The 16,370-nt window shown below is 41.8% G+C and overlaps 1 protein-coding gene across 1 annotated transcript in view; it reads right to left on the bottom strand.

Moving 5' to 3' along the window:
• The window catches only part of greb1 (growth regulating estrogen receptor binding 1), a 375,097-nt gene that overhangs the window by 216,957 nt on the left and 141,770 nt on the right, over nucleotides 1–16,370 (bottom strand). The window contains exons 2-4 of the mRNA XM_068017603.1: nucleotides 10,924–11,083; nucleotides 8,286–8,399; nucleotides 4,829–5,005 (exon numbers count right to left, since the gene is read on the bottom strand). Coding sequence (XP_067873704.1) covers nucleotides 4,829–5,005; nucleotides 8,286–8,399; nucleotides 10,924–11,083 — 451 coding nt within the window. The remainder of the gene's footprint in view (nucleotides 1–4,828; nucleotides 5,006–8,285; nucleotides 8,400–10,923; nucleotides 11,084–16,370) is intronic.

The raw sequence follows: 16,370 nt of genomic DNA, 5'->3' as shown, positions 1-16,370 counted from the left end.
ACCAGTCAGCACTGCAAATGAGTCCAAGGCAGCAATGCAAGCAGGGTTGGTAGGGCTTTAAACTTAACGCCAGCAGCTGCTCCGGAGTCAGCCAACACCATATTCGGCATCTTGCATCCCACCCCTGCCGCGTGATTGGCCGGGCCCCACGCCTCCATTATTATAATTGGCTGCCCATTATATGATTGCTGTAGACCAGCCGCACACATGACAAGTAGGGGCGGTGCCCCCTTCCGGTAAAGGCCTGTTCGGATCTGCAACTGAAACCCGACCCGAGCCAGACAGAACCAGACCTGGCCTGAGTCCTTTGATTTTTTTCCCACGCCCGACCCGACCACTAGAATGAAGTTGATAATATTAAAGAGGTTGTACTCTACCTTGGATGGAATCGCTCACTGCAGACTAGTGCGGAGTCCGGATGCACGTTTCCTGCCTTGACGTCCTGGCTCTCACTGTGTCCGATCCAGCCCAACCCGACCTGAACCCGAATGCCGGACTCAGAAGAGCGACCCAACCTGAACCCGACACACGTCGTCAGGCCCGGTCGGGTTCGGGATGGGTGGCTATGCTCTACCTTCCGAAACCCGCAACGGGAACACTAAATTCAGCACCTTTTCCCCATGGAAGAAAATGCTCTGGCTATCATTGGCTGGGGAAAAGTCATGCCCTTTGTGACTGTCAATGCTAGAGGAGGGCGTCTTCACAACTTATCCTCTTTTTCTTTTCTTTAGTCTTTCTGTAATACTAAATGTAACAACACTATTGTTTGTTAGCTACATACAAGTTAAAAAAATAGTTGTAGTGAACTGCTAAACAGTCAAGCCCTAAAATTGCAGGACTCCACTTTGAGCAGAAAATTGCAATGGCTACAAACTGGGCACTCTGACATACACATCAATTCTCTGAGCTGTACTTGTCAATGAGACTCTGTATTGGGAGCAGGGTTTCATAATTTCCTGTTTGATTGGCACCCCATCCACCACCTTAAACATTCACTCCCTCCACCACCGGTGCACAGTAGCTGCAGTGTGTACCATCTATAAGATGCACTGTAGAACTTACCAAGACTACTTCAACAGTACACACCTATGAACTCTACTGCCAAGTAGAAGAGGAGGAAGAGGTGCATGTGAACACCATCACCTTCACTTAAAGGGTTGTGATTCTTTGGAATTCTTTACCCCAGAGAGCTGTGGATGCTCTGTAATTAAGTATATTCAAGACAGATGTCAATAGATTTTTCTGTACTAAGGAAGTTAAGGTATATGGTGATAGTGCAGGTAGGTGGAGTTCAGATAGATCAGCCATGAACTTATGGAATGATGAAGCAGGTTCCAAGGGCCAAGTGGCCTACTCCAGCTCCTATTTCTTATGTTATTATTTTATGTTCTTATGTTTCATGTATCCGTCTAGTCATGCACCATCCTGACGTGGGAATATTTTGCTGTTCCTTCATGTTTGCTAGGTCAAAATCCTGGAACTCCCTAACATCATTGTGAATCAACCTACAAAACTTGGACTGCAGTGATGGGCAATAAATGCAGGCCTTGCCAGCGATACGCACATCCTGTCAATGAATAAATAAAAAAACCTACAGACTCTCTTGGTTATGTAAACAGCTCCTGCACAAGGGCAGTTCACAATAACATTGTACAGACAACAATATGACCAAAATTGCTTAGGCTACTACTGCTGAGCTTTCATAATAAAGATTAACCTTGTTATGTTCTGAGGCATGAAACGGGGTGAATATCAATAAAACTCTTCTCCCACTCCTCCACTGGTGCAAAAATGGTTAGAAGTACACCACTGTATGCCTGAACGTATCCTAATAATTGCACTTTCTTAGTTACTTAAATGTAAAGACCTCATCATAAAAACAGGGGAACAGGGATTAACATGAAACAGTGGACCCATAGACATCAAACCAAGGACCTTACTTAAATGGCATAAGGTGCAACAAAGCATAAGAACTGTGAGTGCTGCTCGAAAGCTGAATATATACTCATTATTGACAAGTAATAAAACTATGCAATTGCTAAAAATTGTACATTTTCATTGTTTCTGGGAAATAATGTGACAGAGAATGATTAATAAGAGTGCTCCTCAATTAATTATAGTCTCACAAATAGCTTATGTTCAAATTAGGGGAAGTGAAAATTTTCTTTGCAGAGAAAATGTTGTTCTGCTGTGGTGTTGTATGTACTCTGTCTGGTGGGCCACTTCAGAGCTGGCTTAACTCAACTCCTGCAGTGAATAAATTATGACACTAAAAAGTAAAACAGAAGAAAATAAAGAACTTGTTTTGCTAATACATTTCGCCTGAACTACAGTCTGCAGGGTTATATTTTTTAGTTTCCCAACACACACCAATTTATGTTTTGAACAGCGATGAGAGTTAGAAAGTCACCCAGGAATATTTCAACTGCTGGAACTTATTTAAATCCCACCAGCTAAATTCCCACCAGTTCCGGGTGGAAAATTGTTGGGAAAATTGCACGACCTGGAGACCACCCACCAACAGTAAGTGGCAGAATCAGCTACCAGACCATCCTGCGAATTCACAGGAGACAAAGTGTAAACTTTCCTTGTGAGGCCCAGAGGAGTACTCCTGTCTGTCTTAGCTCCACTAAGAAAGTTAAAAAAAAGTTTTAAACTTGTATGTTTGAGAGTCTACTGGCCCCAATCCTTTTTGGCACTAGGTTGAGGTGCTGGGAAACTTACTGGCGGTTCCTGTTCAGGTCATCTGGCTAAAACTGCGATCAGATCCCATCACTGGGACCCAGCATGCAGATGCTAAAAAGGACTCTGCTTGCTTTGTGTGGGTGTCCTTGCTGCCTGTTCAGAAGAGCAAGTGAAAATCCAAACCTGTCGGTTCCTGGCAGTTCGAAGGTTTGTGAGCAACTTGAGCAAATTTAATTCCCCACCTAGCAGGTAGGACTAAAATCATCATCTTGGATAGTTTTAAATATTTGGAAAGTGAAATAAAAGACATGAAGCAGGGCAGCTGTTTTCTTCAAGAGCCTCAACTAACTATGGAGTTCTGAAGGACTGATGGCGAACACAAAAATAGGTTTTCTCATTTTATATAGATCATTGCAAAAATGGATTATGCAAACCAATTTTTTGCATCAGAACACTAAACTTGAGGTCATCCAAAACTCTGCTTCCCTATCCTAACTCACACATAGTCCTATTCACCCATTATCTCTGTGTTGGCTTACTTATATTGGTTCCCAATTAAGCAATGTTTCTTTTTTAAAATTCGCATCCTTGTTTTCAAATCCTTCCATGGCCTCACAACCATCCTCCCTCCATCTACGTAATCCCCTCCAACTCTACAACCGTCCTCCAATTCTAGTCTCTTTAGCATCCCTGATTTTAATCACTCCACCAATGGTGCCATGTCTTCAGCTACCAAGACCCTAAAGCTCTGGAATTCCATCCCTAAACCTTTCCACCTCTTTTAAGATGCTCCACAAAATTTACCTCATTGACCAAGCTTTTGGTCATCTGCCCTAAAATCTCCTTATGTGGTTTGGTGCTATATTTTGTTCGACAATACTCCTCTGAAATGCTTTAGTACGTTTTACTACATTAAAGGAGCTATATAAATGCAAATTCAAATTATTTGAATCTTAATTACTTATTGGATTTAAAAGGTCACTTAGGCAGTTGGTTTCAAAAAACGATTTAACCTTTCAAATAATGCACTTTGTTACCAGCTCAACTAAATCAACTGATATAAACTAATAATTTGGCCAAATGTACATTTTATTCAATAAACTTAAGAATTGACTTCTAGATTGAATAATTAGATTTATTGGGCTGAATTTTACAGCCTCCCCCCGATGTCCGTGGCTGGAGGGGGCGGGGGAATGGGCCAGAAACTGCCTCCAGGAGAGGGCTGCCACACACCCTGACGCAGGAAGGCCTGGCCCGATATTGCCGGCGGCGGCGAGGCCTCGTGACGTTCCCCTACACCCCACCCCCCGCCACTCGGCAATGGGAAACCCATTTAAATATTTAATTAAATTAAATAATCTTACGCTCCTGTCATCCGTCCTGGTGCGATCTTTGTGCCGCTGGCCGGCACTCCCTCGTCTTCAGATCCCCGTCCGGGGAACCGAGGGGGAACACTGGTGGGGAGGGGGGTGGGGGTCATTTTCTCAGTACGGGAGGGAGGGAGTGGGGTCAAAGTAATCGCATTGGTGTAGGGGATGATGGGAAGGGTTATAGTTAAAAGTTTATGTACTTTGTGGGGGGGAGGGGGAGGTCAGGTGGACAAGGTAAGTGTTTTGTGGGGGGGAGAAGGCAAGTAATTAATTTAAGTGTTAATGGGGGGGATGGTGAGAGAGGGACAGAATAAATGCATCTAATTTTTTAAATTAAATTTAAATATTTAAAGGAACATTTAACAGTAGGGCTCAAAGCTCTTTAAAAATGACATCAGCGTCTGCGCACAGGCAGCTGCGCCATTGCCGGGGATAGACAGCCCGTCCCCTCCATGTCATCGGTGGGGGGAGGGGGGTCGGTCCACCACGGCTATTTAAGTGAACCGTCGTACTTAATATCGTGGCGGCTCTGCGACTACTGCTGAAGTAACAGACTTGAAAAGTTCCATTTTCAGCTCTTCAGTTTGCAATTTATGGAGCCCCATTGAAATTCTGTTATTGAATGAAAGCAAAACCTGCAACAAATCAATTTCATTTTAAAATTGACAATACTAAGTTTGGTCTGAACTGAGATAACCCTGAATTGGGGTTGTACCTTGATGCCAGCTGTACATGACTATAAAAGATACTGTTATGATAAAGTATAATCTTACCCAATAGAGCATTTCGGCCATTATCATCTGGTAAAAATCGTTTATCCACAGCACAGACTAAAAGGTGCTCAGGAAGGTTAGGAGATTTTGCACCAATTAGCAAGAATCCTGATGGCACCTCAATCTCCTCGTTTGACATAGAAACAAGTCGCAAGTCCTTTCCTGCCTGACAGAAACCTATGAAAAAAAGTGTAAGTATCAGACTGAAACAAATTCATTTCTAAGGCCTGGAGGAATTAAAAAGTTCACTTGCAAGCAGAACTGTAGGTTCCTGAACTTTAACTTTAATAAACTAACTAGGTCACACAGTTGGAACATTTTTCATATGATCTAAACCATTCAGTGAGTGAAGTCAATTTCTAAAATTTATACTTGTTTGAAAATTAAAGTTAATCTTTAAATAATCAGCATGAATCCAAACTACAGACAGAAGCAGTTTATGTGTCTTTATAGAAACAATGTATATATATCTTGTCTTACATTTAATACATTTATAAATCAATTTATTTTACTATCAATGGAAAAAAAGCTTGTACATTTTTAATCAGAGTTATTTGTTTTTATCCTGTCCAGGTTCTTAACCTTTTCTGCACTGTGGATATGTTATCATTTCCTGTAAAATAGAGTTGTTGTTGCAATGCAAACTCATCCAGCCACAAAGCAGAGTTTGACATTTAAAAATCATGGTAAAAATTGAGTCTGATCATGTCTGTGGTGCATGCAGATCAACATTTGGAACTGTAGGCTTGAACCTGAACATTTAAAACAGCATTAGGAGTAGGTTTTCAGCCAGTGAGTAATTACTTGATTGATTCCAGAAGCACCATGGGAAACAGGTATGTAAATGTATTTAATGCTGTTGTACAAAATAAGTAACGAAAATGCTGAACTTGTTTATATTAATGGGGTGGAAAGTCAATAAAATCAGGGCAAAGGCAGGGAGCGAAAAGCCAATGGTAAGTGTCCCTCGATCAATTTCATATGCCTCCAAGTAGCTCACTGGGGAGTAGGCCTATCCATCCTCTGTGGATGGAAGTGATATAGAAGGGAATAGCAAAGAGAGAAAGGTAATTGAAAAAGATGGTGGCCAGACACTACTACTTATCCTATTTATTGTACTTAGTTACTTGTGCTTTAATTTTATACAGGCAATTTCTGTTAAATGGATATCCCACTTACCATAAAAATTAACTTATCAGAAGCATTATTTTAATTGGAAATGACAGTGAAGGAAGCATAACTATTGCTATTCTGTCTCCCAGATCGCAAAGAAAAGTAAATACCAGCCATTGACTGAAAGGCTGTGGAGTGGATATGTTCATATTACAATGAATGCATACTGCAACTTGGAGGAAGTAAGATCCTTCAGCCAGAGTAATTCATGGTACAACCTGGCAGTACCAAACTTTCAGACCACTGATGCCTATGATGGGTATGCAGAAATAAATGAATGCAGATTGCCAGGATGCTATGGAATTTCTCAATTGGCAAAGCGAAAACTGATTTTCAATTGGGTAGTTCTTTCTTAAGTACAATGGCTAGAATAGCAGATCTCAGAGAAGCAGCAAAAATATTGCTTCTACAGACCTGTAAAGCGGGCCAGATTTTCCAGTTTCCCTCCCCCACTGATGTCTTCTTTGATCTGGAGCAGGCATGTGGCAGACGATTGTTTGGGCACACTGTTTGTCATGTCTCAAGCTTGCTGTGATTTTAAAATTCTTCCACCCACCCCGTCTCTATCATCCTCCTACTTCCCATTCCCAGGGCCCAGGGGGCAGACAATATGCCTGCCCATAGGTAGTGAATTGGCCTATTCTAACAAGTTGCAAATTAGAGAAATACATTCTCCAACTTTTTTCTTGCACTTTGGTTCTTGATGACAGAAAAAATGCCCTATTCCCAGGAATCCAGTGCTATGATGACAGTAGAAGGGGCCCAGAATTCTTCTTTCCTGCCACAGCCTGGGCAATCACTCACAGAGTAATGGATTGCACAGATCAAAGAGGTGACCAGAACAGTTTTTCAAATATTTGGGCCCTTTTGTAGACAGTACAAAAGCTGCCAGCAACCTGTGCTCCATCTGCTCCCAATCTGACACAATTTCCCAACTTAGGTCAGGGAGTACATGTCCAATATTTATGTGACCAAAGTAAGGTGCACATAGCTGTGACAGGCAGATGTCCCTCCCCATCAGATGTGCACCTGACTGCAGTAGCGATATAAAATCCAGGCTACTGATTTTGCTCAAGCCTTCTGGTAGCACCGTGCATGTGTCACTACATGGCATGCATACATAATTTAACATTCAGTGGTAGTTTGTTGAAACTCCTGCTTGTGCCAACACACATGCCATCTCATCCATTCAATACCTCAATTTTTTTGCATTTATAATTCAGTATTCAATTATGCTTATAATGTTTTAAAGGCTAGTTTATAATTTACAAATAATAATAATGTAAGATATCACAGTAGATTAGCAGTCCTCATGTCAATCATCCTTTGTCCCACTATGCAGGGCATTTGTTTCATCAATAGAAATAAGGATGAAAAGTAGATCAGCTACATTATATAAAAATATACAATAAAGAAATACGGCATACTACACAAAAGTTATTTACAAAGGGTTAGAAACAATTTATTTGCTTGTTTAACTCTGAAGGTATAATGCTCCAAACATTTAGATGAAACAAATCCCATGAGGATTTAAGATAATGGCAGTAACTAAAAAATATTAGCAAACTGGGGTTTCTTACCCCGAAACACATTACCAAAAGCTTTCCTAGTTCTCAAGGCAAGGATAGTCAAAGTATTGTGAGTTAAAGTGATCTTAGATTACAGAATCAAAATAATTCAGAGTAAGAGTAGTAAAAATCAAAAAACCCACAGAGATTCTATCACATCTCCCTTCCATCAGCCAACCATTTCATCCATGACACTGTTAACCTGTGAGAAGTCATAAAGGCCAGTGGAGGCAGGCTCAATGTGAATGTGAAACAGCACTGGAAACATTTTTAGAATCATCAATATAGTAATCTGAAACAGCATGCAGTGCCACAAACGCAGTATAAAAACTTGGAAATGGTTCAGCACCCCTTCCTGCAGTGTGTGCCTTAATGTGAGGGCATCCAATAAGATGGGGGAGAGAGGGGAACCAAAATTCAGAGGATGTAGTAGGGATGGCACTATGTAATTAGACAAGAGAAAGTTATGTAATGGGCTGATGTCATGTATGTCTTTAAAAACGGTAAAGAGGAAATAAATTGTAATGCTCATTCAGTCCCTGAAATAGCTCTTGTTCCACCTAGTTCTTAATTATTTCCTATAATTCCCAAAGAAGGAATTTACGGAGGCCAGTTTCGTTGTACATAAATGTTTTAAGTTTAATGCCAGTCACTTTGGATAACACCAACTTCCACAGAAAACTGGCATCCTTTAAAGTAAAGCTTTCTCTACTTACCATCAGTTGTACAACACCCTTCGGGGGGAGGCTTCATCTGATATGGAATGAGAGGGCTGCTGGACTCCGATCCATCATCCTCCTCCTCTTCTTCATTTCCTGGTCTTTTGCAAGCTGTTTTAGGTGGAATGTCATCTGTATTACTACCACACAAGCATTCGATTCAATCCTAGCTCCCAGAACATTCACCATCTAATTAAACTAAATTTTATACACTGGTTAATACTTAAAAATAGACGATTAATAATGGGGTAAATTTTCCTGTCCAGCATGTCTCACATTGTCAGAAGGTGTTGAGAACTAACCTTTAATCTTAGTGGACAGCAAATAATTAATGCATGTACCCAAATTCTCATACGTGTTCCCAACATGCAGATCCTGACTTGCGTCTGCAGAAAATGAAGACCATATGGAACCATGCTCATGAGACAGTAAGTGATGTTCCAGGGCCTTATATTGGGAATGCTCACAGGAGCGTTCAGAAATGGCTAGCACTGTAGCCCAGATCTGAATCACCAGTGATCAGAAGCAGGCCACAACTTTTAATTTGGGCTACCCCTGTAAGTTTACACTTCAATCAGTAAGAACATCCCGATCACCCAGGTTAGAGAGACAAGGGAATAATAAAAGCAAAATACTGCGGATGCTGGAAATCTGATTTAAAAACAAGAAATGCTGGAAATACTCAGCAAGTCTGGCAACATCCGTGGAGAGAGAAGCAGAGTTAACGTTTCAGGTCAGTGGCCCTTCTTCAGAACCCTTATTATATTAGAGAGACAAGGTAGCTAGCTGCAAGCTACCTGAGTGATTCAAATAGTCCAGGACAGGAAGTTGGGGCAATCTTGGAGCTGGACAGGTGTAGCAGACTTCAGGTGCACTGCTCCTGTTCAGCACACAGGAAATCAGGAAAGTCAACCTTGCCATATGATGTTAAGTTCAGTCAGCCTTTTCACTGAATGCAATATTAAAGGCAATACTTGGAAGTCACCAACACTTCACTCTAGGTTACCCAAGACAACGTTATAATGAACAAGAAATGCTGATTCTGCGGTGTCTCTGAGCCAATGTCAACACAAAATCAAGTGCACTTATACAGCAACAGCATAAAAAGAATGGGTGGCTCAGTAGCTGAAGAGTTTTCCATATCTGCCAAAATAGACTGATCCAGACCAGCAATGAAAGAATTGTTCCTGCATACACGAATACAGATTTCCCTGTGGACACTGGGATCATTGTTAGTCCAACTGAAAAATTAATTTCTTAATACAGTCCACTCCTGAGAATTCAAAGTAATGTTTGTGCAAAATATTTGAATTATCCAGCACTTTTAGTTAAGCAATATAACTAGTACAGCAATGTGGGAAATTAGATAATCAGATAATTTGAATTAAGTGACTTAGAATCAAGAGTTGGCGATTAAATCTGAATGTTCTAGACTCTGTTTTGCATCCTGTTGTTGTTTCCTTTGTGTGTAGAAAACACCCAACAATGAATTCAAGGTCAATTTAGTCATCCTTTTGTACTTTGGGGTGGAGGTTAGTATTTGCCCATTTTCAGACTTGAAATCGGCAGAGTGCTGGCAGTGCACACCAGAAGCCGATCAATGTACTGCTAATGAACTGTGGATGCCAATCAGGCATCTAGAGGCAGCTCACCTGTTCCACAAAGATGAAGTTGGGCCAGCTGCCTCCTTGGCAGCGGCTCTCAGCTATACTTGATGGACGAGTGGGGGGCAGCCATGATGCAAGGCAATCAGTGGGGGGGGGGGAGGGAGGTGCAATCAGGTACAAGGGGAGCAAATGGGAGGGGGATTGCAATGGTGTCTGAAACCCCTGTGGAGCCAGGAGGAGCACCCAAGCTACTCCCAGATGCACATTCAGGAGAGTTTTTTTTTATTTACTTTTTGATTGGCAGCCTCTAACAGTCCCTTTAAAGGACTGCTGGTTAGGCTGCATGTAAACTTGTTTATCCTGAACCATAGTTGGCCAAGTGACAGCTGTATGCAGAGCAGATTAATTTTAGGAAGTCTTTCTCAAATAGGTGTTAGACCCCCCATTTTGCACATATCAAAGACCTAACACCTGCATACCCAGGAACGCCTATAATAAAGCCTTTACCAATCTGGCAGGCAGCACACTTCTGGCGTGGAATACGCAGGCATGCTGCCCATCCGTATTGAATGCTTAAGCATCCATTTTACACCTGTAAAACAGACACAGCGTCAAGCAATTTCTTAGCTTTTAATCCTAAATGTAGCTTAATGTAGAGAGGAACAATATGACAATAGTTGCTACACAAAGTACAGCTGAATAATTTTAGAGGCTGTTTTATAGACTATTTCTGAGAGTCTACTTTCCAGAGCCAGTTATCAATTGTGTTGTTAGATGGGTACCAGCAACGACAAACAAACTGGTAAGAAAATGGAGTACTTAGCACAAAAACTACACACTGAAAAATCTTGGAAACAATGTAGGGTGATGTAAAGTTAATTTGAGCCACCAGCATGTGACCTATTCTCTGAAAAATGGAAACATTTCATCCTTTGCTCTTTTAAAATAGACTATGCACTAATTGTAAAGGTTTTGTTAGACTTAAAAAGTAATAGAGTCAAGTTTTAAAAAAGAGACCATGTTCTTACCTTCTAATTTAGAGATCAGTTGGTGCTCAGCCTCCAGATATAACTGGGAAAACACAGGTCTGGGGACCAAGTTGTTTGAACGCAGGGAGGCTTCAATAGAATTGTGCAGAACTTCTTCAAAACGGGTTGTCTTCAGTTGCCCAGCATATGAGTTTCCCATCTTTATAAAAAATAGAAGCAACGAAAAACTCAGAAGCAGCTGACTGCATGAACCGAACACAGAGAGCAGGATTAAAAGCTTCGGAAACTAATTTGGGCTATTGAAAAAGGCTTTATATTTTCCTTCAGCGTTTTCTTAAACATGTTCAGTAAAGTATAAAACAGGACAACAAAAGTTCCCTGCTGGTAAATTACAGGAAGCCTGTACTCAACTGCCCAGGGCAGAGTGAATGCAGAGTTTAACACCCTTTTTATAGACGTTACTGACATCTATGTTACAGGTTAATGAGGCATTCGAAAGCAGAGTGCATGCATTTAAAGCAGCAATAAAACCCTGTCTACATGACAGTCTCATTCTCCTATGTAAAAGGCAGCAAGAACCATTCAAATATAAATATCTGTAAAGCCGAGGATGCATGTTTGTTTTGTCAAATGGATTAGTCTAGACTGGGACTGAAAGCTTTACATTTACTTATGCTAAGACTGGTTGTTTTAGTTGCAGACAATTTATGTTGAATATTGAAGGTGCCAATTGGTCTGAAACTGCAAACTTTAAAAAAATGTTACAGCTTGATGGAACAAATTGGTTTATAGATTCAATTCTTTAATAAAGCCAAAGAATACTACAAAAAGTGGTGTGGGTAGTGATATCTAATAAGGACAGACTTAGCAAAGATATTGGGCTGCATTTCAAGAGCCTGGCACCAAAATAGGCGTCGGGTGCAAAAATGTGCATCCTGCAAGCATGGGGCCCATGTCGCGGAGCTGCCGCAATAGCAAATGTGGTGGCTTATTAGCATGGCTGCGGCGGCCGCCCGCCCCCAATGAAGTGGAGGGGGCGGGCGAGCCGTCGCAGCAACGTATTTGGCGCCAATAGACAGGTGTGGTGCCATTTTTAAAGGGCTTACAGCCCTCAATGAGTATTTAAATTTTAAAGGGACAGTGGCTTTTAATTTTGTTAAAATGGAATAAAATAAGCATTCTCTCCCCCCCCCCCCCCCCCCCACAATAGCATTATACATCATTCCTGCCCTTTCCTCAACCCCCACCCCGAATATCTACAGTTAAAATTTGAAATCCCCCCCCCACCCAAAGTTCGGACCCTTTGTCCTTCGCCCCTTCCCATCACCCCCCCTGACCAATCCTTCCGAAGCATTTTAACCCCACTATCCACCTCCTGAACAGAGAAAATCTCCTCCTTCCCCCTCCCCACAGGCGTCACACCTTGTTTCCCTGAACGGGGATTCGAAGGCGCGGCATTGCCGGCCGCCAGAATGAAGATACCAACCTGCTGACAGAACTGCTGCGGCCTGCACATTCATTACAGGTAAGTAACAATTTACATATTTTAATGCGAGTTCTGTCGCCGAGTGGCCGCCACGAGGCCTCACCGCCACTGAGATCAGTACAGGGCCTGCTGACGTTGAGGTCTGTGGCGGGCCTCCTCCGTTCCTACCTTCATTGCCCCCCCCACCACCGTTCCCAGCGTTGGAGGGCCTTTAAAATCCAGCCCATTATATCACAAAGCAGCTACATAAAATAGCTTTACTCAATGATGCAATTTGAGTATTCCCAGATGACTGTCTGTCTGGCTTGTGAAATGTTCCTATTTTTCCTTGGTGACTGTTCAGTCTATTGCCCTGTAAAGTCACAAGATTAAGAGCACGTCACCCTTGGAAACAACCACAGACATTCTGACACAGGGTTATAATGTACTGCTCATGGGAGTACATCATGACATCTTATATTGTCATCTAAATTTTTCCCATCATTAATGTACAGGAAAAAAGTTGAATACTTTTCAAAATTTTCAATGAAACTGATAGAAATATTTAAATCTCTTTGAAGGAGTAGAATCCAGTAAATAATTCAACTTGTAATTATGACAGTGATCAGAGACGTAAAAGGGATTCCTGTATTTCACAGAACTTATTACTCAGCAACTGATACAGATAAAAATCTTGACTTTGAATGAGTTTTCCTGAGGCATCTTCATTTTCTAAAGGTCTATGATGTGAAATGTCAGCCATAAAAGGTGAATTTCTTTCAAACAACAATCATAAAATTAAGTCTGGATAGAGATCACAGACACACTGAGAGGCTGAATCAGCTCTTCATTTCTGACAGCAGTGTTTTTTTTTTGGAAGATTTCTAAGCTTTTAATAATAAGGGCGGCACAGTGGCGCAGTGGTTAGCACTGCAGTCTCACAGCTCCAGGCACCTGGGTGCAATTCTGGGTGCTGTCTGTGTGGAGTTTGCAAGTTCTCCCTGTGTCTGCGTGGGTTTCCTCCGGGTGCTCCGGTTTCCTCCCACCGCCAAAGACTTGCAGGTGATAGGTAAATTGGCTGTTATAAATTGCCCCTAGTGTAGGTAGGTGGTAAGGCATATGGATTACTGTAGAGCTAGTATAAATGGGTGGTTGTTGGTCGGCACAGACTCGGTGGGCCGAAGGGCCTGTTTCAGTGCTGTATCTCTAAATAAATAAATAAATAAAAATAATACAGCCTGAAAACAGCAGTGTGATGCATCTGACCCAGACTCAGTATAGCACAAAACTATCAAGAAGGTGGCAGCAATCTGACAGGCTAACAGTGACAACCTAAGGTTGGGCAAGAAATGGGAGGATGAAATAAAGCTGCCAAAAAAAAGTCATTAGAGCTTTTGATATGTTAACGATTGCTGAAGAACATTTCTACAAAATTAGTTGCAGATAAGCATGGCCGCCAACTACAAGTAATGTTTTTCACTTAAAAAAAAAATGTTTTGTGAAGCCAGGAGGAAGAGAAGTGCTACCCCTAAATATGTAGATGAGGCCCAGAAATCAATTCCTGGCAATCCTCGGGCCTCTTGGTTCAGGTGCCAGACTAATATGTATCCCTTCAAATTTTACTAATACAATCTAGGGGAGTGAGAAGAGACATTTGCCTGAGTGAGACACTGCCAGAGTAAAGGTTGAAATTTGGTGCATAGGGGGAAAGAGGGTCTCCTTTTCCTTTCTTTTTTTTAGCCTCCAGTAGCTGGTGAGTCTTCCCTTGACTCCAAGGTTGGTGATTGCTTGGTGAGTTTTTTTATCGTTTATCTTTCAAAACTCATGTAATTTTAAGAATTGTAAGCTTTCATTTATTAATATTAGTTCAGTTTAGTAGATTGAGAAACAACAAAAGAGTCAATTAAGAAAGTAATTAAAAGTAAATTAACTTATAGTAACAATGGCAGGACAGGTGTTATGTTGCAGCTGTGATATGGGGGAACTTTTGGATGCCAAGGCGATTCAAGAGAAACACGTCTGCAGAACGTGTAAGCAGCTAAAGGAATTCCGGATCAGGATTATTGATCTGGAAGCCGAACTGCAAACTCTGCGCAACAAATAAGAGAGGGTAAGAAATACCTGGACATTTTATTCTGAAAGACAGTCACACCTCTTAGAACAGGGTCATCTGTTTTGGTCAGCAGTGAGGACAGGAGGATGTGACTTTGAACAAGGCAGGTAAAGGGACCGAGCAGACAGTAGTGGAGGAGCCTCAAACAGGTTTGAGATGCTCCCAACATGTATGGAAGTGAGGTCTGAAAGGTGGATGAGCAGGCTGGCCATGACACTGTGGCACAAGAAGCCATTCAAGTGCGGGGGGGGGCAAAAAGGAATGTAGTGGTAGTAGTGGATAGTGTAGTGATGGGGATCGACACTGTTTTGTGCAGCTAACAGTATGAGTCCAGAAGGCTGTGTTGCCTACCGGTGCCAGGGTTCAGGACATCTGCTCAGGGCTGGACAGGAACTTGGAGTGGGAGGGCGAGGATCCAGTTGTCGTGGTCCATGTAGGTACCAACGACATAGATAGGACTGGGAAAGAGGTTCTGCTTAAACGGTGAGGAGCTGGCACCAAATTGAAAAGCAGAATCTCAAGGGTAATAATCTCTGAATTACCACCTCAGCCACATGCCAATTGGCAGAGGGCACATAAGATTAGTGAAATGAATACGTGGCTCAAAAACTGCTGTGGGAGAAGTGGGTTTCAGTTCATGGGGCACTGGCATCAGTACTGGGGAAAGTGGGGGCTGTACCGCTGGGATGGTCTGCACCTGAACCATGCTGGGACCAGTATTCGAGAAAACTGCATAACTAGGGAAGTAGAGAGGGCTTTAAACTAAACAAGAGAGCTGAGGGATCAAGCCTGGGTAGATGTAGTAAACCAAAGGGTAGAGTCAAGGCAGGAGAACAGAATACTAAGATGGGAAATGAAGGTCAGAGAATCGCAGGAAGGGACAGAGAGAAAAAAATCTAAGAACACATCAACAGTCGAGACTAGCTGCTACAAAGATAACAAAAAGACAAAACTAAAGGCTTTGTATCTGAATGCAAGTAGCATTCATAACAAAGTAGACAAACTGATAGCGCACATTGAAGTAAATAAATATGATCTGTTAGCCATTACGGAGACGTGGCTGCAGGACAAGAAGGATTGGGTCCTGAATATTATGGGGTATATGACATTCAAGAAGAATAGGAAGCTAGGTAAAAGGTGGTGGGGTAGCACTGTTAATCAAGGATGACATTGGTGCAATAGTTAGAGATGACCTTGGTTCAGGAGATCAAGATGTAGAATTCGGTTTGGGTGGAGATGAAGAATAGTAGGGGAAAGTCATCACTGGTGGGAGTGGTCTACAGGCCCCCTAACTGTAACCACAATGTAGGATGAAGGATACAAGAAGGAATATTGGGTGCTTGTGATAAAGGGACGGTAATAATCAAGGGTGATTTTAATGTACATATAAACTGGAAAAACCAGACTGGCAATAGTAGCCTGGATGAGGAGTTCATAGATTGCTTTCGAGATAGTTTCTTATAGCAGCACATTCTGGAACCAACCAGAGAGCAGGTTATATTAGACTTGGTATTGTGTAACGTGACAGGATTAATTAATGACTTCAGAATAAAGGCACCTGTAGGTAGCAGCGACCACAATATGATTGAATTTTACATCCAGTTCGAAAGAGAGAAGAGTGGATCTAAGACTAGTATTTTAAACCTAAATAAGGGGAACTATGTGGGCATGAAAGTTGAGATGGCTGATGTGAAATGGCTTGCTAGGCTAGGAGATAGATCAATAGAGAAGCACTGGCAGACATTCAAGGGGATATTTCAGAATATTCAGGATAAGTATGTTCCTACTATAAAGAATAAATCTAAGGGGAGGACCCACCATCCATGGTTCCCTAAAGAAGTTAAGGAACGCATCAAACTTAAGGAAAAAGCATATAATTGCACAAAGATGAGTGATTGGTCATAATAT

This window comes from Heterodontus francisci, chromosome 3 (assembly GCF_036365525.1).
Source record: "Heterodontus francisci isolate sHetFra1 chromosome 3, sHetFra1.hap1, whole genome shotgun sequence".
Classification (NCBI taxonomy): domain Eukaryota; kingdom Metazoa; phylum Chordata; class Chondrichthyes; order Heterodontiformes; family Heterodontidae; genus Heterodontus; species Heterodontus francisci.
This window is presented reverse-complemented; position numbering and strand designations above follow the sequence as displayed.